Below are 23639 nucleotides of genomic sequence, written 5' to 3'. Positions count from 1 at the left end.
CGTCGCTGAAACGCACAGGAGGTGATGTATTGTTGGCTGTTTACTCAAGGATCAAATCCCGTGCGCTCAATCCTCCGAGTTGCTCGACGGTAGAGCATTTGTGGATCGCTATTACCACTTTGGACGCTACACTTTACCTGTGCGTAGTTTACATGCCTCCTGATAGGGTAAACGATGGACCTTGGATCAACCTACATCTTGACTCTCTCTATTGGGTGGTTTCACAACTAGGATCGAGAGACCACATTATGATCCTGGGCGACTTCAACTTGAGCTCAATCTCTTGGCAGCATAACTCGCATGGTTTTCTCTCCCCGTTTTCTTCGCAATCTTCGATTTGCTTGATATCACAAGAACTGCTGGGCTGAGGCAGATGGTAGGAATCAAAAATGAAAACGATCGCATACTTGATCTGTGCTTCGTCAACGAAGAACTATGTGAGCACTGCACATTCATGCAAGGACCATCACCACTTGTTAAAATAGCGCGACATTATCCTCTTATACTGGTGAATCTTAATTTGTAACCTTTCCGACAATTTCACGATGCTTCTGAAAGTGTTTCGTACGATTTCAGTAAAACTGATTTTACCGCGATGACCAATTTCCTCGCACAAATCGAGTGGATAGATGTTTTTCAAGATTGTGACGCTAACCTCGCTGCATCGAACATGTCCAGTATTCTACTGTATGCAATCGATCGGTTTGTTCCAGTGAAGACGAAGCCTGCCTGGTCAAATGGTGCCCTGAAGTATCCTAAAAGAGTGGAGCAGTCTGCTTTGAGACAGTTTAGCAAGCACTGTACGGACTCAACAAGAGCGAAATATCTGAAAATGAATGCTGAGCATAAACAGTTAATAATCGTCTCTACAGTGCTTATCAAGACCGTCTGCAGAGTCGCCTTAAGATAAATTCTAAAAGATTTTGGCGTTACGTCAAAGACCAACGTAAGGAATCCGGTTTACCATCTACGTTGACCAACGGTTCATTGGAAGCTGATACGACTACCGACATCGCTGACCTGTTTCGCTCTCAGTTCAGTAATGTGTTTGTCAATGAACACATCGATCCGCTTCTACCAGAAACGTACCTCGACTTCTTGCTTCTGAGCTGTATTTTGTTATCACTGACGATATGGTAATTGCAGCAACTACGAACACGAAAACCCACAGGATGTGGTACGGACGGCATTCCATCACTCGTCTTGAAAGGTTGTGTGGACATACTTGCGTAACCTCTAGCGACACTGTTCAACCTGCCATTATCTTCCGGTGTATTTCTGAGATGCTGGAAACAGTCGTATGTTTTTCCAGTATATAAGAAAGGCTGCAAACTGAGCGTTTCGAACTATCGAGGCTTCAGGCGTTAATGCAAAGTTGTTCACAGTATATCTCATTGGAACAACACGGATTTATGCCTAAGCGTTCCACGACCACTAACTTGACGTGCTTCACCTCGTTCGTGATACATCAAATTGAGAATGGACTACAAGTAGACACTATCTACCCCGACCTATCCGCAGCGTTTGATAAGATGAATCATCGAATAGCAGTAACTAAATTTGACAAACTTGGAATGAGTAACCAAAAGGTCATCTGGATCCGATCGTATTTAACTGGTCGTAGCATGTCCGTCAAAATTGGAGATCATGTTTCATCACCGTTTACGGTTTGGTCTGGTGTTCCGCAGGGCAGTCACCTAGGACCATTTTTGTTTCTGCTGTACATGAACGATGTCAACTTCACGATGAAATGTCTGAAACTCTCGTATGCCGTAGACCTGAAGCTCTACTACGTGATACAGCAACCGCGAGACGCATTATTCCTGCAACAACAATTGGAAGCTTTTGCCGAATGGTGTCTAAAGAATCGTATGTCGCTTAACGTTAAGTGCTCCGTTATATCATTCGGGTGTAAAGGCACACCCTTTGCTTTGACTACACATTGGCAGGCGTACAATTCAAACGCGAATCAACAGTTAAGTCGAATCAACACAATTGTTCAATTGTGCGTCCTATCCTGGAATACTCATTTATTGCTTGGTCTCCGTATTACCAAAATGGAACACAACGCATTGAATCTGTTCAAAGGAAATTCATTAGGTTTGCACTTCGTCCACATCACGACCACACTCATTTCTCATCATACCTCATGCTAGAACGAACTATGGCCAACATGAACCAGTGCGGAGTATGTGTCGTGTTTTCAATAAGTGTTACTTTGTGTTTGATTTCAATGTGTCACAAGAATCGAGTAAGCGCAAATTTAGACGATTTTTTTGTTAGTTTAACGTGTTGTCAGTTTTAAAATTTCTGTGGTTAGTTTAAGTTAGTTTAAGTTCAAGTGCCGTAGAAGCGCAACGCAGTCTATATTTGTTCGTAAGAGATCAGCAATCAACATTGCCTTGGAAAAGTTACGACCAGAGATGCCAACCTCCCTGATTTTTCAGGATTTCCCAGACTTTTTGGCTCGTATCCTGATATCCTGACAACCACTCAATTTTGCCTGATTTTTCTGAAATGATCCTGAATTATCCTGATTTTTGAGTTCTTCTACTTTAACACAATAAAAATTACCCGTAATAAATATATCGGGATTCCTGTCAAAGTTTTCCTGGTTGGAAATGAGAACTGTCAAATAGCCTACATAAAAAAGCTCTCTGGTCTAATGATTGGTCTTACTTTCGTTTATTATTTAATCCGAAGCGATTCACGTTATCGAGAGTACAGTGTGCCTATTTATGGTGCATTTATTCCACCAGAAAATCCATTATGATTTTTGCTTCACTATGACAGAAAAAGAAGCTCAATGCCATCAACGCCAAATGAATGAAAGAACATTGAGGATAATTTAGCGAGACCTTTTTCCTCTCACTCCAAAATCAAGTTCGTGCCGCCACTGATCCACCGTTGATGAGTATCTGGTGAAGCTTGGCCACGTAAATCTTCACGATTTGACACAGTTTGATTGAAATACCTTCAATCTGCGACTCGCTTCAAAAACGCAACGAAAATCCCGTTTTGAAGAGTTTACAACAATATTGTTCGGCAAAACATAAGATATGCGCAAAATAAACAACTTTAAGCTAACCAAAAAGTCGATCTTCAGCCGAAGAAAGTCATGCTTTGTGTCTGGTGTGATTGGAAAAGAATTCTGTATAATAAGCATCTACCAAGTAACACGTCGGTAATTCCCATAAGTACTGCTGGCGACTGGACAAATTAAAGGTAGCGATCCAGGCCAAACATCGTGAATTAGTCTATGGACCTGATGGAATTGCAGCGTGTGTTCTGAAAAAATGCTTCGAACATCTGGAGCAGCCACTCACTCATTTGTACAACTTGTCTCTGAGAACTGCAACCTTCCCGACTCGATGGAAAACATCGTTCATATTTCCGGTGCATAAAAAAGGAAGCAAACACGATGTCCGGTGTTATCGGGGCATCACATCGCTGAGTGCTTGCTCAAAGCTATTTGAAATAATTATGTCGGAACACATGTTTCGTCAGGTGAGACACTACATTTCCCCGAACCAACATGGATTTTTTCCTGGCAGAAGTGTCACTACAAATTTGTGTGAATTCACATCCTTCTGTCTTAGCAAAATTGAAGAGGGCCGACAGATTGACGCCATTTACACCGACCTCAAAGCAGCATTCGACAAGGTTGATCATAGTATACTTCTGGCTAAATTAGCAAAACTTGGTTTCTCTGTAAGGCTCGTTAAATGGTTTCGCTCATATTTCCTTGCTAGAAAACTAGCAGTCAAAATTGGCTCTTGCACCTCAACCTGGTTTGAAAGCAGCTCCAGAGTTCCTCAAGGTAGCAATTTGGGACCGCTGCTATTCTCACTGTTCATCAACGATGCCATCGTGTATCTTGGAGCCGACTGTTGCCTGGTATATGCTGATGATCTTAAGCTGTACATTGACGTCAACAGCATTGAAGATTGTCGTAAACTCCAAAAACTTCTTGATAAATTCGCTGCATGGTGTCGCGTAAACAGGATGCAACTAAGCATACCAAAATGCTCTGTCATAAGCTTCCACCGCAAGATGAACCTCTTGTCGTTCGAATACACTGTCGGGGACGAAGTGTTAAGTCGAGTTCAAACGATTCGAGATCTCGGTGTCTTCCTTGATCCAGCTCTGTCATTTCGGAACCACTACGAAGACATCATAGACAAGGCTCGTCGTCAATTGGGATTTGTGAGCAAATTGAGCAGAGAATTCCGAGATCCTTACACGCTGAGATCCTTGTATTCGTGCTTGGTTTGGCCGTTTCTAGAAACCGCTTCATTAATACCCTTATCGACCCTTATCGTAGCACTATGGCTGCTCGCATCGAATCAATTAAGGGCCATGGAATGATCCGCTGAATTTGCCACCGTACGAACATCGATGTCAGTTGATAGAGTTGGAAACGCTGAAGCAAAGGCGGAAACGGGCTAAGGCAATATTCATCGCTCGACTTCTTGTCGTCGAAATTGATGCTCCAAACGTACTTGCGCAAATCGCCATCAATGTTCCTGGTTATACTCTCCGTAGCTCTGACTTCCTTCGCCTGCCGTTCAGACGTCGAGACTACTCCCTCCACGAACCAATACGTTCAATGATGGAATGCTTCAACGATGTTGCCCATTTGTTTGATTTTGATATTACGATTAATGAATTTGAGAGTAGAATTAAGCGTTTCGTGTTCAGCTAGTTTCACTACACATTAGTTCATTAAGACATACTTGTCGGATGAAATATAATATTAATAAATAAATAAATAAATAAATAAATAAATGTTATTGGCATACTCTTCCCATCAGGTCAACGCAAAGCTTCATGTCTCGATAAGTTACACAATAAAATATTTTAGAGCCTGGCTGGGAGGTCCTATCACACTAGCTAAACTAACCAGTTGTTACAACCTCAGATTATCACAGGTTCAGATCTCTGCAAAATTCTTTGAAGGACAAGACGTTAAATTCTATGGACAGTATGAAAAATACCTTGGACAGTTTTCTATGAGAAAGCAAACATGATCTGGTAAGATATAATTTTTAAGCTGTATGAAAGATGACGAAAGATTATGCCTATAAAAACTGTGCTCTTGTTCTCCAAAAAATCGACACAAACTCTCCGGATAACCCAATATCAACTATCCTGTTTTCTTCCTGATGCTTATTTCCATTCTCCCTGATTTTTGAAAAATATAGTTGGCAACCCTGGTCACGACACGAACTTAGGAGTTGCATGCTCAACAAATTACTCTCGTAACTTGGAAGGTTAACAGGATCCCTCCAGAGAAGTCCTAGAAGCGCAAAGCGTACAAATCTCCTCTGAATGGACTCAATACGATTGACAGCATTATCGAAAAACCGCACTAGAGAACAATACAGGGTTCTCAAACATCCAATTGAATTATGGTGGCTTTAAAATTCATTAGTTCATTCACTTCTAGCCTTGAAAAAGACCAATTTGGAAAACTAAACTAAACACTCGGCCTCGAAAAGGGGCATTCCGAAAGCCTCGTTGCCTGATGACTGATGAATTGTGAATACTGTAATTTGAAATCGCGAATGGCTTGTTTATACTAATTGAATAGAAAACGTGGGAGCAGGGCCCGAAATCTTCGAAGGTGAAAAATGAGGACCGACTCTACTCTCAGCAGCTTCGCTACGACTAGAGTTGCTTCGGCAGCCGCCGGCAATAAAAAGTGACTTGAGTAGAAAATGAATTGACTAGCGTTGACTAGCGAGGATGACTGGTGAACTAGTCCAGTCAGTGGTTATTTTAACTGACTTTGACTAATGAATACAAATCTGCCTCTTCATTCAACTGACTTCAATCGACACTTCCATTTCCCCCTGACACTAATTCATACCCGCGTACACAATCTTATTTTTACGTCCAGGAACGAAAACATGGGGCCTGATCACGAACGTCACCTCACGGTGAAAACGATGTGAAGTGCATACAAATTGCATACAATTCATTCCGTTTTCACCGTGAAGTGACGTTCGTGATCAGGCCCATGATTTCTAATGCAAAAAAAAGTTACCCCATCAATGGACGGATTATTATCGAACTCAAACCAACGTACTTAGACATTTATCAAGTATGCTATAAAGGCACACACTGCACGTTATTTTATACGTGTAAGTAATTTTCGTGTACGATACAAAAGAATCTAGCTTACCTGTAGCGTATGTCAAACCACGTTGAACTCAAATATCGATGCATGCACATGTACAAGGGAGAGAGAAAGAGAGGAACGAATTCATTTTGGGGGAAGTCACTTCAAAATGCAATGAGGATAATTTGACTGGGAAGAATGAAATGATTAAGTCGAGTCGGTAGAGGGAGATAGTGACTAAACGCCCGACTGACTGTTCAGTCGTTTTGGCGGAGAAACTGCGTGAAGAAGCCAAAAGTCATTACTAACTGACTATGGATATAGTCAGTCAATTAGTCAGCTGACTATCCTCAGTTGACTATGACTATGTAGAGCCCTGCGTGGGAGCTAAGATTGAAATAGTTTCGCTATCCACATTATCCGTAGAACGAATGTTGCATTTGCATTTCGAACGACCGTTTTACGCTCGGTTGATTAGCAAGTGATATTCAAATACAGTGGAACCTCGATTTTCCGCGAGCGGATGATCCGCGGTGCGGATTATTCGCGACAGCGAGTTCCATAGTAAATCTTTAAGTCTTCCCGGAATTTATCAGTGAATGATAGGCTCATGCCCTCTTGTTTTGGTCATTGCTTTCACATTATCTGACCACTAGTGTACACGACCTTGTAGATGGATAGTTTCATGATTTATGTATTGATAAAACAAAGTTTTCATGCTGAAAAACCTTTTTTTGAAGTTTTGAACTCAGTCCTTCATTGCGTTATCCGCGATTTTCTTTATTCGCGGTGAGCTAGCCCGACTATTTCGCAGATAATCGGGTTCTACTGTATTGTATCTCGCTGATACATACTCGGCCATGGGAACACGATAGGAAAATGTATACTGTTACAATTTCCCTTAATTTAGATCATTTATGGTTTAGGGAATCGTAATGTATATCTTATCGGGAAAATTCTAGAGAATTTCCGATTCGATTGGAATGCAAACCATCAAAATCCGTTCTGAGCGAAAAAATATGAAAAATAAAAAAAAAAACAGGAAGTGGGTTATATCTATGGTATAACCGCAAGGGTGACGTAGGACTATCGTTGATTTAGAGATCATTTGTTTAAAGTTGAATCTGAATTCATTCTGAATGAATGAATATTTGGGGGACTTCGAAAAACGAGAGTGTTACGTTGGATGCACAAGGTTTTATGCATCCAATATTGGATACGGAAATATTCTACTGATGGGGAAGAATAATCTTCAGAAGCTATTCTGTTAATTGCGATTGATCGAAAAATCACAAAACCAAATGTATTTGGTCACAGTGTTACATGGATAGAAAACATTCAAATAAACTCTTTCACATGAATGTATTTTTAAATTCCCAGAGGAATTGGCAGATTACTTTCAGTAACGATTAGATATTTCCACATTTTCCTCGATACTGGAAGCCCACCAGTGGTTAATGCTAACTCGATAACCATCTGTTAATAGCACTTGATTGAAACATATTTGGTCACAGTGTTACATGCATAGAAAACATTCAAATAAACTCTTTCACATGAATGTATTTTTAAATTCCCAGAGGAACTGGCAGATTATTTTCCGAATCTTTCTCGATGCTGAATGGCATCCAAACGGAAAGAATTCCGCGCGTGTATGTGTGTGTGTGTGTGTGTGTGTGTAGCGGCTGCTTCGAGATCTTCCCGGGGAACAGTTTGTGGCATATCTCTCCTCCTGATGGATTCCCTTCTGGGCTAAGGTGCACAAACAGGCTCTTGGTGACACCGTTCATTCGCGCTTTCATGATAAACGAAGAGCTTCACACAACAGCGACAACATGCTCCAATCGCTGTTCAATTAGAACTGAGTGGATTTCCGAGCGGCGCTCGCTTATATACCGATTGGTGATTTCAATAGCCTGTTTTGAAAGCAATTTTAAGACTATTGAAACAAGTTTTTGGATCAGAAAGTAACAAGTATAGAACGCGTAGACATTTTATCTATCGAATGAAGTGTTTATCATACCATTTCGTTCAGTTGTTTAGGAGCTATTAACGCTCAAAATCTCGGTCTCCGGCGTAACGCTTTCGATTTCGAAACTTTGATTTTACACCCCGGTATAGAAATGAAAGACGTAGTCCTACGTCAAAAATTTATGAAATAGTTTTACCATAAATTTTGGTAAAACTATTTCATAAAAAACGTGACATGTTTTCTGATTTGGTACCATTACTAAAAGACGCAGTCTCGTGTCAAAAAATAGGTAATGATTTAATATTCATATTTTCATATCCATATTTTCATTTGTAATCACTAATGTGGACAGGATTAGCCCCAATTATCGGATCAAATACATTTAATAGATATTCAATCTACTAACTAGACAGCTAACTAATGTGTAAATGCGTAATGTGTAATAATGTGTAATGTGTCAAACTTCATTATTCTCATCTCATGGTTTCTAAAAAATTTCTTAAGCTTCCGTGAAAATGGTAACGGACCAGCGGCAAACGCCCCGCGGGTCATAGGTTGAGTATAGCTGCTCTAGCTGAATATTGTATTGGTTGTAGCCGAAATGGGGGGAATTTGGACCCCCTAAGCAAATCGCCTAATATTTCTAAACCAATACTAAAGAAAATGAAAAGAAAATGTCACATTGAACTTTGAGCTGCACTTGTTTTCTCTCAATCAATAATGTTTTATCATTATATCATGCTTCAAAACACCAAATATGTCATAAAATAAAAAAGACATCTGGAATCAATTAGACCAAAGAAAAGCTTCAAACCTATATGACCAATTCACCTCACACAACATGCAAAAGTTAAAATGCAATTATTTCATTCATTGTTATCAAACTTACAGTTTCGCTGCAATTGTTCCTCCTCTGTAGGCGTACAGAACTTTACTGCACAATACACGAAAACTTTGTTTAATCAGGGGAAAAAACCTTGAAACCACGATCGAAAAATTCACATTTTCTGACAATCAAAGTGCTTGCTGTGTTCATCCTACCGTTTCCATGTACTTGTGAAGTTTTACCAAAATACACATTAGGTACATACGGTTCAACAATAGAAGGAGATGACATACCAAATTTAAGTTAAGTCGTATTTTTTTATATAAAGGGGTGGTCCAAATAACCCAATATGACCAAATCACCCAGTGTTACCCTATATGAAACATATGCCGTTATCTCCGCGAAACGCTACTTCCAAAAACCCCACATCAACTGATCGCCTCTTATCGCTTATTTTGTTCATTTCGTTCCAGGTGAACAACCACAATGACCACCACGAAGATCTGAAAATAGCAATCATCGGCCAGAGCAACTTCGCGGCCGAGGTGCTCGAGGTGCTTCTGGAGCATCAACACATTGTGGTGGCCGTGTTCACAATCGCAGACAAGGGCTCCCGGGAGGATGTTTTGGCAACGACGGCACGAACCAACAACATTCCGGTGTTCAAGATTTCCGCTTGGCGAAGGAAAGGCGTCCCCATTGCGGAAGTGTTGGACAAGTACAGGTCGGTTGGGGCGAACCTGAATGTGCTTCCGTTCTGCAGCCAGTTCATTCCGATGGAAGTTATCGATGGAGCCAAGTTCGGGAGCATCTGCTACCACCCGTCAATTCTACCGCGGCACAGAGGCGCCAGTGCCATCTCGTGGACGTTGATCGAGGGCGATGAGGTGGCAGGATTTTCGATCTTCTGGGCAGACGATGGTCTGGACACAGGGCCAGTTTTGCTGCAGAAGCAGTGTCCCGTGTACGGGGATGACACATTGGACACGCTGTACAAGAGGTTTCTCTTTCCGGAGGGTGTGATTGCTATGGTGGAGGCGGTGGACCAAATAGCGGAAGGGGTGGCTCCGAAGATTCCCCAAACAGAGATCGGTGCCACCTATGATCCCGCCCTGTTTCGTGAGGAGAATCAGTACATCAATTTGGACCAGTCGGCTGAGAGAATATTCAATTTCATCAGAGGCTTGGATTCGGTTCCGGGAGCAGTGGCGGTTGTTTTGGAAAATGACGGGAGCGAATGCTTGGTTCGTCTGCATGGGGCGTCTCTGTGTGGCCCGGTATGTTTGGAGGATGCAAAGCCTATTCGTTTTAAAGGAGCCACCGGAAGTGCTTTCGTGGATGGAGATGGTGTACTGATTGTCGGTAATGACGGTCACTTGGTTAGGGTGAAGCGTCTGAAGATAGGAAGCAAGATGATTCAAGCTAGCGAATGGTTTGTGCAAGGTAGGCAGAAGACAGTGCCACTAGAGTTGACCGAAAAAGAGCTCGAAATTGAAGGTACTCTGAAGGGCATATGGAAATCGATTCTAAAGGTGGAGATTGGAGCGGATACTGACTTCTTTACTTGTGGAGCAGGTTCAATGGATGTGGTTCGCTTGGTTGAAGAAGTTAAGGACGCACTAGAGATACCACTAGAGAACGAAAATGTTTTTATGGCTCCCAGTTTTGTCGAGTTTTCGAATGAAGTCATCAGCAGAACACGAAGTGGAGCTTGCGAATCAATTGCTGGTCCGGAATTTCAGGCCATCGTGCTGCGAGAAAACAAGAAAGTGATAAGCGTACCAACACAGATGTTTGTGAATGGAAAATTCTTAAACGCTGAGAATAACAAAACATTGGATATCGTGAATCCCACGACGGAGCAGATCATTTGCAAAGTGGCAGCCGCATCGAAATCGGATGTGGATTATGCGATCAAGTGTGCCCATAGGACATTCAAAGGAACTTGGAGTCGAGTTTCCGCAAGAGAACGAGGCCAACTGATGTACAAATTAGCTGATCTGATGGAACAACACAAAGAGGAATTAGCGACCATCGAATCTGTTGATTCGGGTGCGGTTTATACCCTTGCGTTGAAAACCCACGTTGGAATGTCGATTGACGCATGGCGCTATTATGCAGGGTGGACCGATAAAATCGAGGGGTCGACAATTCCCGTGAATCCAGCGAAGCCTAATCACGTACTGACATTCACCAAAAGAGAACCAATAGGTGTTTGTGGGCTGATTACTCCGTGGAACTATCCATTGATGATGTTGTCCTGGAAAATGGCCGCTTGTATTGCCGCTGGGAACACCGTTGTTATCAAGCCAGCACAGGTTTGTCCTCTGACGGCACTCAAGTTCGCAGAGCTGACAGTGAAAGCGGGATTCCCACCGGGAGTTATCAATGTGATTACCGGGAGTGGTTCCGTCACAGGTCAGGCAATATCCGAACATCCGCTGGTGAGAAAACTCGGATTCACCGGGTCGACACCGATTGGGAAGAAAATAATGGCAACATGTGCGGAATCGAATATTAAAAAATGCTCGATGGAACTGGGAGGTAAGAGTCCTCTGATCATATTTGCTGACTGTGATTTGGACAAGGCTGTCCGCATGGGTATGTCATCTGTATTCTTCAATAAGGGTGAAAACTGTATAGCCGCTGGTCGATTGTTTGTGGAGGATAAAATTCATGATCAATTCTTACGGAAGGTCGTTAAAAATACTAAAACGATTGCCATCGGGGATCCACTCAATAGGGGGACTGCACATGGGCCACAGAACCATAAAGCCCATCTGGATAAGCTGGTGGAGTTCTGTGAAATCGGAGTGAAAGAAGGTGCGACATTGGTTGTTGGTGGCAAACGAGTACCAAACCGGAAAGGCTATTTCTTCGAACCGACAGTGTTTACCGATGTGCAGGATCACATGTTCATCGCCAAAGAAGAGTCTTTCGGACCGATCATGATCATATCCAAGTTCCACAGTAGCGATTTGGACGCGTTGGTGCAGCGGGCAAATAACACCGAATATGGTTTGGCTAGTGGGGTGTTTACGAAGGACATTAGGAGAGCTCTGCTGTTTGCCGAAAAGGTGGAGGCAGGGACAGTATTCGTGAACACCTACAACAAGACTGATGTAGCTGCGCCCTTCGGTGGTTTCAAGCAGAGCGGATTCGGCAAAGATCTAGGTAATATTTGCTTAGCAGGAGGATTTAGTTAACTACTTCTGTTTGCCATCCAAGAAACCAGTTTATCATAAGCATGAATTATTCTATCTGGATGTTGCAGGTTTACGTATACATTTCGACGAAGTTGAATCACTATTATTCAACAAAACAAAAACCACAATACCAGTTATGGTTGAAACACACCTAACAGAAATATCTGATCTATATGGATTCAATGTGGTTGAATACACAATGTTGAATTGCCTATTCAGATCTGCACATACTGGAGACGTAACTATGCACATTTCGAACTCGTTGAGATTTAAACAAATATCTAATGATATAAGTGGAGATCAATAATTCTAGCTGTAGAAGTTCATGGCTTCGAAATGTCTGGAGTCTACGCTGGAATTTACAATATGCCTAGCAGCAACGACAAAAACTTTTTAATACTTTTAAAAGATGTATGGTTACAAAACATCTGTTGAAGTCTGCGTGAAGAAAAACGAATTGTAAAAATGGGTGATTTCAACATTCATTGGGTAGAGCATACAAAATCCGCTGAGTTGAAAGCAATCCCCCAAGCCACTGTAAACAAAGAGTTACTGATCACACCAGAGTTACAAGAACAACTTCTCCTACTACTGATCTGAGTTTCACAAATTTCGACAATAGGTATTCGAAATTATAACCGACGATAAACAAACATTTTAGAAATCCAAAAATTAAAAATGGGATACCGATAATGAACCAACGCCAAGTCACAGCAGGTCATAACAGTTGGTTCATTCAGTTTCGTTCATTCGCTCTTTCGTTCTGCTGTGCGTTCACGGAATGTGAGCAAAAGGAAATATCCCTTGTTTTGTCATTCACTGATATTAATATACCAGCTCATTCAATATCAAAATCGTTCTCGGACACTGGCGAAACGATAAAATTCATTGAGGAAGATAAGGGTACAGAAAATTCATAATAGTGACAACAAATAAGGATAGCGTTGTTTAGTGTGAAGGAGTCGACAGTGCAAGTCGAGGAAGTGGCATTTTTAAATTGTTCAAGCAAGCAAGGTTTCCGTCTCAATTAAAATGCTTTCATTTTACATGTAAAAATGTTTCGATGTGCTCAAATGTTGAACACTTAATTTTAGATTCAAATTCCGAACACTTGATTTTCAAAACTAAATTTACTGAAAAGCAATGTTGTTTTGATACCCATAAATGTTGTTATACTTAAGGTTATATCCAAAAGAATATCGGGGTTTTCAATATTCAATTATTTATAACATTGATGTTTAATAAATTTAGTTTTTAAAATGAAGTGTTCGGAACATGGGTCAAAACGGTATAGATCGCGGTATAGATACTAGATCGCGTAACCAAACAAAAAAAAATAGTAAGGTGGTGTCCAAGACACGACCGCATTGGGAATGATTCGCAGATAAGCCAAATTGTGCTATAGGAATGACGGATGAAATTGCCAACATCCAGCTTTGGCTGACGTAGCTCGCATTCGCTAGTCGGATCGATTTTGCAGAATGCTTCCTCGCCTATCCAAGCCTATCTAATCCTTAGTAATGTTTGTGAATGTGCGTGCAGATCTTACTCCTTTGTTGGCATTTTCGCTTCAACCGTGCGTTACCATTTCGGAGTAACTTCAAAAACATCTGAATAAGCAAGGCACTGGGGCTGATTCTGATGCGCGAATGAGAAGTGACAGCTCGGAAAAAATGTCTCACTCAATTTCCGAAGGCGACTATGGTAAGATTTTTACCTTGAATGAACTCTTATGAACACTCACTCAATTCTCGTAGGCGATTGCAGTCAAAAAACTTGTCATTTTGTGACTTTTGAAGTCGTATCCTCTTTTGTTATCGACTAGTACGAACAATGGAAGCCAAAAAATGATTTGCGTCTCCATTTATGATAGAATTATATATTTCAGGTTACGTGTGACAATTCGAAAGCAGTTTCAGGAGTTGATAAGGAGGATGGAAAAAAATTCTATTGTGACTAGGAACCTCAAATTTTCTGAGATATAAAAAATGTCGAAGTCCACTTTTGCAGCCTAATTTTATTATCCTTATATTATTTACTTTTATGGCTTTTTTCTCTGGAACTGCAGCTTCAAAGATGTAGGAATAATTACCCGACTCATATCAATATCACTTGTTGATTTTGGCCGAACAATGTACTCCTTACCCGAAGGCATGGGAACGCGAGCCCATTGTACCCATCCTTTACTTCCGGATCGTAATACACCCCTAAAAATGAACGTATTTGATTATAATAAAGAAGTTGCTTCCTATCATCATAATTCTTACTTATCAGCCTCGGTGAACGGTAAGCCCTTTTTGCTGGTACTGCTCTGACCCTGTGGGTCCGGCGAGGTTTTGCGTTTTTTGGACATCTGCTGCAAGTCTCGTTCCTGGCGTTCCTCACGTGATATCGCTTTGAAATCGGTGCTCAGGTTGAATATAGGTCGAGCCCATTCGGATATCAACTTTCCAGCGCGCTATCGGTTTAGTTTGGATTCTCGAGGTTGCTTTTAGAGGGACACCTTCCCGGCTATTTGAGATAGGACTTTTCAATACAAGGAAACTGAAATCCAAACATTAGTTAATGGTAGTCTAAACACTGCAATCTCTCCGACAATCTTACATCGAAAAGAAGTTCCAGAATAGATTCTCGAATCTGCAAACAAGGCAACGATTTGTTCGGTAACGGAGCTTATTAATCCGTCAAAACGTTTAGTACGTTATGCTCGATGAAGGCAGGCTGAAGATCCTTCGTGATCAGCTGGGACATGGCAAACTTGAGATGGTAATTTTCTTGTCTGCTGACTTAATCTCTTTGTTGAGTTGGCGATCTCCTTCAGCTGCATGTCATCATCTATCCAAAAGGCGAAACTGCTCATTATCTATGGATAAAATTTAGCTTTTGTAATTTTATTAAAAGCGATAATAAATATATCTTACCTGCATGGCTTTTATGTGAGGAGACTATAAAATTAAAAACCTTTTCACCAAACTTTTAGCGGAAATATTACGGAATTAGCACCAGACACTAAATCAAAACACGAATGCAGAATCAAAACACGGATACAGAATCAAAACAATTGAAATAACATCGATAATATTAATGCAAAGGGGCTATGAAAAAAAACCGATTTGAAAATATATTTTTTTATCTTCTTATCCCAGTGATATTATTTTTCATCAATTATAATAAGAGGAAAACATTGATAAAGATGAACGGAATTATTTTCTGTACATATTTGTAACAAGGAATGAAAATTTTTAAAACAAAAAAAATATATATTCATGAAACACATTGAATACATAGAGCCTTTGCAAAAAACACAAGCTTTGACATATATTTCAATGAACACTGCACCATTTGTAATTCATTGAGTATTTTACTCCAAAATGAACCTCTCACGTCAGGGCAATCGCCTTCAGCGATACGGTGACCTGGGTCATGTGACTTTGAGGAGTTCATTGTTGTCACATTCCATTCGCGCTGGAGAATCAGGCCCACTGTCTCAATGAGAAAATTACACACTTATCAGCAGTTCAATGGCAATTAATAATTGTGAATGATGTCTCATGACTCGAACTTTGAGCAAAGCTCAGATAGAACAGAATGAATATGAATGAACACAGTTGTAAATTTTACGTCGAATGAATGACAGCAGCATCGACAAGCGAAATAAACGCGTTACACTGATAGAAATCTATTTTCAACATTACATAACAAGCCCTGACTGCAACACTGAACTGAATAATCAAGTAGTTTTCAGTAACTCCTAAAAAATAATATTTCCCACGCTTAAAAAAAACACTCAGAACGGCAACAAGAAATCCATTCACAATTTATCAGTCATTCTGCTAGCAGTCGCTGCCGCTGCCCGCTTTTCAAATGGTCTTATGTACCAAATGGTCCAAGTGTTCTTCAGATATTATTGTTTTGTTTTATGTAATGTTTTAAATAACCCTTTAGTAGAAATTTCTGTTGGCCCTCGCAAGAATCGATGGATGGTTTTGTTGACGCAGTTGAAGATTGGTGATTTATTATATCTTCTTGTTCTCACGAGAACGACACACCGGAGTTTTGCCCTTATTGCCCGTTCAGTATGCATCGCGGGTATTTTTTTCGAGTTAGGCACGGTGTAGCCCGAGGCGATTTCATATTTGTTCCCCTACCACTATTATCTATTTGATAACGTATAAACTGAGGTTGGCTTGCACGAGCACAATGTTTATAGTGGCCATCCGACGACATGCAATAACCGCTGATCAATCTTGACTTCGATGGGCTTTCAAGCGAATTTATATTTTTTTTGTGATTTCACCAATACATTCTGTCAAATATATACCGGGAAATTGTTTATTAAAAAATGCTTTATTCATCATCTAAATTTATATTATCGCCTTCGAAATAGGCTCCTTCTGAGACAATACATTTTTTTCACCAACGAACAATCCAATCATCGAAACACTTTTTATAGCTGTATTCCATATTCCATATTCCATATTAAGAATCGTTAACTTGTTGTTTATGACATAATGGTATTATGACAATTGACATTAAGACCAGTATCACCAACTTAAAAAAATTAAAAACTATCAGCGGAAAGATTTCAAATTACAAATTCCTGGTATTTGTTTGATATACAGTACTGACAATAAATAAGAATGCAATCAAAAAATGTAATCAAAAGGGAGGCGAATTCAAAGCAGTTATCGAGATTCTATTTTTCCAGGATTGTGAGTGAGACCAAGTGAGAAGTCTCAAATTTCGTTGAAGTTTAGTTTGTTCGTCGAAATAGTGAAATGAATATTAATTGCTCATTTTGGTCTGGCAAATAAAAAGAATACATGTCGTGTATTTTAAAAAATTGTAAAGGGTTGTATGTGACACGACCGCATATTTTCGGCATAGAACTACGCAATTACATTATGCAATCCACTTGTTTTCCGCTTCAAATATTATTTTAGAATGCATCGAAATTTTTGTAATAAATTATGTTCTTTGTTACCAATAAAATTGATGAACGTCCTTTTACGTTTGCTATGATGCCTAGGACTACTAAAATAAGTTAACGGAAGAGTTGTCAAACGATCATTGTATTTGACATTCTCCTCTGAAATTGTTGCACATACCATGTTTTCGTAGTTCTCGAACCGCGAAAGTTCATTCACCTCTAGCATCTGAAATGAAGATTTTCCCAGGCTTCTCAGTTTAAAAGTACGTTTTAGGGAAACATATTTCTATCTGCACAACGACAAGCGAGTACAAAAATACTCAACACCAACAAATATCCCCGACTTGCATGTATTTGCAAAGTGGATTCCTCCAGGCACACTAATTTTGAAGTCCGTGTTAGGGAAACTCAGCTCAGTGTGAAAAAAATACCCCCGACTTACATGTTTTGATAAAGCGGATTCCTCCAGGCTCATTGATTTTGAAGTCCGTGTTAGGGAAACGTAGCTCGGTGGGAACAAAAATACCCCCAACTTGCATGTACATTTGAAAAGGAGATTTCAACAGGTACATCGATTTTGAAGTCTGTATTTGGATAACCGTACATCGGGCCAATCAAAACTTGGCAGTAGGAAGTTCTTCTAGTTTTCATGAATTTAAACCGTTTAGAGATTAGCGAATTGTAATGTCTAGCATATCAAACTAATCTTAGAGAATTTCCGATTCGATTGGTATGCAAATCATGAGAATTCGTTCACAGTGAAAATAGTTAACGTTAACTTTATTTCATAAAAACGTGACCTGTTTTCTGATTTGGCACCCTTCCTGAAAGACGTAGTTCTACGTCAACAAAAGCATAAAAAATCAGTCACTAGTATTTCGTCTGTCCTCCTTTGGCACAGATAACTGCCTGCAGACGTGGGGGCATGCTTTCAACCAAGCTTTGCAGGTACACCCAAACTAGCGTTGGCAGAAAACATTTCATCTTTGGCAGAAAAGATGGCATTTCCTGTGCATGAGAGTCAAATGCGCAAATAATGAGCTGTTTTAAAAGCTTAAAAATGGTTTGTGTGTATGCGAGCAGACATCTCTTTCTGTTTTCTTTTCTCTTTTCATTTGGGATTGTGCCAAAAAAAAGTCCATACGACGTCAATGGGGATCGAACCAAGGCCGGCTGGAATGCAAAATTACTTTACACGACCACGCTATCCATATAGCTTCCAGCGCTATTATAAAGGAGCGTGATAATATCATAAACTCATCATAAAATGAAGTTGGAAGGTGTTTCCTAAGACGATAAAGAAGAACATGAACGAGAATATATCTTTCTCTGTCTGGGCCGTGTATTTGGTAAACTATACGAAAAGCTTTCATATGCTTTCATTTAAATGTGTCTCCTGTTTTGCTCGCTCATATTGGCTCTAGCATATATATTATACAATTGATATACATGTATTGGGGAGTAGAACATTTTATGTTATCTTTCAGCTCATTTAATGTAATAAATCGGGATTCCAGAACATGTGCTAAAAATTAACTTTGAGTGTAATGTTGATCAATTTGTTCCCACGTCGTTGAAGGCTCCTCAAACAGCACAATTTTGTTGGTCACCGTGCTTTCATCATTTTTTTTTATCGAGAATTGACCACAGGGTTCAGATAGGGTGATTGTGGCGGCCAATCCAACTTCACACAAGATTAGCGGAAGTAGGACATCGTATTGTGTGCCGTATACTTTGGATCGTTGTCTTGCTTGCCCAGGCCATGATATTGCCGCCACCGTGTTTCACTGTCTTCTGAACGTTCTTGTCAAGCAGCTCCTCCCCTCGCTTGATCCATACTCTGGGTCGTTGTTTCGTTCCGAAAAGCTCGAATTTGCTGTCGTCTGACCACAGCACCGTTTTTTCTAGAACGAGATTGGCTTGTGGACGTATTTATTTGCGAATTCCAAACGTTTGATCTGGTTCATCTAACGCAGCGGTTTTCAACCATTTTTGCTCCGTTCCCCCGTTTACGAAAGCTAATTCCAATGCTTCCCCCTATCAGTATTTCGTGAGAAAGTCTGTAGCATATCAATTAAATCATTAATTTTATACTTGTAACTGATCACAAAAATTGTATATAAAGTCTGTCAAGTAAGAATGGCATCTGCGCCTGAACGTTTTCCGCCAAAATCGTAATTCTTGAGAACGTTGTAGAAAAGCACACCATCTTTTCATCTTGTCATCTTTGATATCCACTCTGTTATGGTGTTTTGTTCCCATCAGCAGCATTGTAGGAAATCCAGATTCACATAAATACTACAAAAAAAATAATAACACTCATAGCGCTTATTCTGCAAATCAGGATGAGAATCGATCATTTGAGTTTGTTTTGAAATTGATCCGAAACTTTCATCACTGCCAGTCGGAAGGGATTTCAAACTATGTTCAGATCTCTTTCTTCGATATAAGGATTTTCCTTTTCCTTTCAAGTTTAACACATTGCGGACCGCTCACGAGAATTTCTCGTGTTTCGCGTTCCGTCTGTTACGGATGGATTACGAAATTACCCGTGTTTTCTACACTTGAAGGTTAAATCCTTGGTTTGCCAAGAATCTAACAAGGCTTACCGATGGCTCGCCTTCGTCTCATCCACATGGAAACGATCTCATTCGTGGAATCCGAACAAATGAAGCGTTCCATTTTGCCCCAAAACATGCGGTCCTTAATGTGTTAACTTGTCGTAAAAAGTCTTGACAAATTTATTCATTGTACAATTTCCGTCGTCTGTTCCATCATCATTCACTGACGAAAGTCATTCAAACATTGCGATGTTGTTCAATTGTACATTACATTTCAGATTTGGAAATGTCTGCCGAGAATCGCAAATTTTAGAGTATCCAATAAAGCTTTTGCGGAAATTTTTCCCGATGGCATTCCCCCTACTTCAAAGTGAAGTAAATATGCAATATTCCCTTACACAATTCCCCCCTTTTAATGACCAAATTCCCCAGTAGGGGGGAATTCCCCACTGGTTGAAAATCACTGATCTAACGGATTAACGGTCGCCGAGACGCAGACTTGCTCCTTAATCCTTGCTGTTGCAGTCTCAATCGCATTTTTCGTTCCGATATGTTCAATAATAAGCTTTGTTCTATAGTTATGCTTGGGTTTTATTGCACGTTTTTTGACGACTCTGGCATCATCCCGGCCCGTTGTCAAGCGTTTGCGTCCACGTCCTACCCGGTCGCAAACGGTACCAAGCTCTTTAGCTTCTGAATCGCACTAATGCTTACGTTGTACTTGACCGCTATGTTTCGTAAGGATACACCATCTTGGCGGTCCTTAACTATTAGTTTCCGCACAGAAACGGGGGCAAAGGTGCGCACTTATTGAATTGAACTTCTGAGATAATTTGTAACAAAAATAAAAGCTTTGTCATTACCAGCGAAAGAAGCATCATTACTAGAGTGTGTAGGTACCATCAAGTGGGGTGAAGAGGGTCTTTTATGGGCGGAGTGGCTGCTATATCGAACATGATTTTGTTATGTACTGATTGATTCTTGACACCTAGTAATAAGATAACGGGCCATCCACATACCTAGGGATACCATCTGGCCGGAGTAGAAAATCAGAACGCCTGTCACAGTTACGATGATGACCAAACCATTGTGATTCTTCGAGATGTAAATTAATAAAAACACGTGAAATTCATTTATTTAACATGTTTTTTGGTGATCCATGCGGTGAAAATACTCCGGAGATGATGGCGAGCAAAGGAGATGTTTTAGTTCCGAAGTACAAGCCACGGGTATGAAGCGTAAAAGCTCCTTCTGCAACCCAAATTTTGTGAGCGGCTGGATTTCTGCACAGCATAGTTTGGCATGGATTTGGAAGTTGATCCCAATCGAATATTCTGGCAATGTTTCGGTGTTTGGATATGCTTTTCCTAATCAGATCTACCTGTAATGTTTCTTTGTTAATTCAAACTTCTGGCTACAGAATGGTTAAATCTAAATACCACTATGAGCCACCGACACTTCTGAATCACATATGCGTTAACCTTAAGCTCTTTTGTGGAAAATTGGTAGTTCTGGTCAGGGCCCAAAATCTTCGAAGGTGAAAAATGAGGACCGGCTCAACTCCCAGTAACTTCGCTTCGAATAGAACTGCTTCGGCAGTCGCCGTCAACAAAAAATGACTTGACTAGAAAATGAATTGACTAGCGTTGACTAGCGAGGATGACTGGTGAACTAGTCCAGTCAGAGGTTATTTTAACTGACTCGACTAATGAATACAAATCTGCCTCTTCATTCAACTGACTTCAATCCACATTTCCATTTCCCCCTGATACTAATTTTGTACACGCGTACGCGCGTCCATAGAAAGAGGAACGAAAACTTGATTATTGATGCAAAAAAGTAGTTACCCCATCAATGGACGGTTTTTTTTTTCTACCCATCGTGAACTCAAACCAACGAACTTAGACATTTATCAAGTATGCTATAAAGGTCCTCGCATTAGTATTAGTTAGTATTATGCGTGCACGATGAAGCATTTTACATTCCCCGACCATCTTCATTCGGAACTGATAGAAAACATAACAAAACAAAGAATGGAAAACAACATTCAATGAATTAATATTCCTTTGGAAGGAACGCACGAAACAAAATAACAAGTGAGTCAAAATAGATTGAATCTGCGTGAATGTATGATTTTATTTTCCCTTGTACTCTTTTCCTTGTCAGCATTCAAGTGCACATGAAATCCACCTTCCCGCTCATCAATAACTTGCGTTAATATGGTCTTTTGCGTTGGCTTAGATCGTTTCATACTAGAAACAAAAAAATGTCATTGCAATGGTGCACAGGAATCAACTCGATTTCAATTATGCGGAATCAACACAAGCTTTGACATATATTTCAATGAACATTGCACCATTTGTAATTCATTGAGTATTTTACTCCAAAATGAACCTCTCACGTCAGGGCAATCGCCTTCGGCGATACGGTGACCTGGGTCATGTGACTTTGAGGAGTTCATTGTTGTCACATTCCATTCGCGCTGGAGAATCAGGCCCAGTATTTTTCCGTTCTAATAGAGAATGAACTTTGCGAAGAGGATAGGTGAATGTTTTCTGTCACAAATGAAGTGAGGCATAAACGGAGAATAGAAGGGTGAGTTTTATCTGTGAATGAGTGTTGTTGAACGAATTTCGATGCGATTTTGCCCATACCTGCCAGTGAAACAAAATCAAAAGAAAATAGTTGAAAAATCTCGTGGAAGATCCAACTGCTACTCTTTATATGCTCACAAAACTTTGGTTTTCAATAAATAGGCTTTATTGAAAAACATAATACACTGAACATCATTTCAATTCTGCAACAAAATTAAATTTCTCATGAAAACCAGGAAAAAGGCTAGATTGTGAAAAATAAATCAGGACGTCCAGAATAGATGTCAAAATTAGGACATATCCTGCTGAATCAGGACAAATGATAACCCTACACATATCACGTGAAAATTTTTGGAAGGGAAGAGACTGACAATATGAGATAGCTGAAAATGTTCAACATTTTAAAGAGAACCCTTTTTTTAACAGATCAAGTTTATAAATACATAGTAACCTTCACTTGATTTTTTTGAAACTCATTGTTGGAAAAAAACTACATTTAATTGATGTTCATTGCGAAAACATAAACATAACCGTCATTGAATTGAATGCATGGTGAAAACAAGAACATTTTTCATTTGAAATTCATTTTGAATTATTTTCTTTGTTTTTCTTTCTCATCTTGAATTCGTGCTGAAGGTTGTTGGCTTCCGCAAAATCAAACGCCAGACGATGTAAATCTTTCAGAGTCATAGAAAGCTTTGTCCAGTGCTCTGCAGTGGTCAGTAAGATCCTCAGACTGCTCACTCGTAAATACTCGTCTGAACCACCCTAGCAAAAGTAGAAATGTCAATAAAAGAAGATTCAAATCATAAATCACTCACTGATATGAGCCTCTTCCTCAGAGCTGATTCAGAAATATCGAGGTCTTCTGCAATCCGACGCTTCGAGACTCCCTCCCGAAGCCCCTGTCGGGCCATTTGAGCATTTCTGGAGTGCATTTCTTCAAATCAGTTTTCTCCTTGTGAGTCCCGTTAAAAATAAGGTGGAAAACTTTTTATAGTTTTTTTTCAGAGCAAAACTCTGGTGCAAACTTTTGTCCCACAAGCAATTTTTGAACTAGTCGAATTTTTACAAAGCTCTTGAACTTTTTCACATAAACGAATCTATAGAATGCAGAAAAAAATCTACTATAGAATGCAGGTTTCCTTGACAGTGTAGTTTCGAACTTTCCAGTTATTTTAAGTAAGTTAATCGTCTTCTCCAAAACTGAAAAAAATAGATCAAAACATCGCAAAACTCTTTTCACCTCATAACTTTTTGCCACTTTCATGAAATGTATCTTGTTTATATGTTTGAGCTGCTGTATATACCGAATACACTGTTGTCGAAATTTTATGCTCGTTTGCTTCAAAAAGGCCAATGCACACCTGTGCCCCGCACTACTCTATTGGGTTTAATTTCCGACCGGTGAAGGATTTTTTCGGGTTGC

At 40.0% G+C, this 23639-nt stretch overlaps 1 protein-coding gene across 1 annotated transcript in view; it reads left to right on the top strand.

Moving 5' to 3' along the window:
* Positions 1-23639, top strand: part of LOC129780387 (cytosolic 10-formyltetrahydrofolate dehydrogenase) — a 33421-nt gene that overhangs the window by 9390 nt on the left and 392 nt on the right. Inside the window, exon 2 of the mRNA XM_055788595.1 lies at positions 9393-12093. Coding sequence (XP_055644570.1) covers positions 9393-12093 — 2701 coding nt within the window. The remainder of the gene's footprint in view (positions 1-9392; positions 12094-23639) is intronic.

This window comes from Toxorhynchites rutilus, chromosome 3 (assembly GCF_029784135.1).
Source record: "Toxorhynchites rutilus septentrionalis strain SRP chromosome 3, ASM2978413v1, whole genome shotgun sequence".
Lineage (NCBI taxonomy): Eukaryota > Metazoa > Arthropoda > Insecta > Diptera > Culicidae > Toxorhynchites > Toxorhynchites rutilus.
The sequence above is the reverse complement of the archived record's forward strand: the minus strand, read 5'-3'. Positions and strand labels throughout refer to the sequence as shown.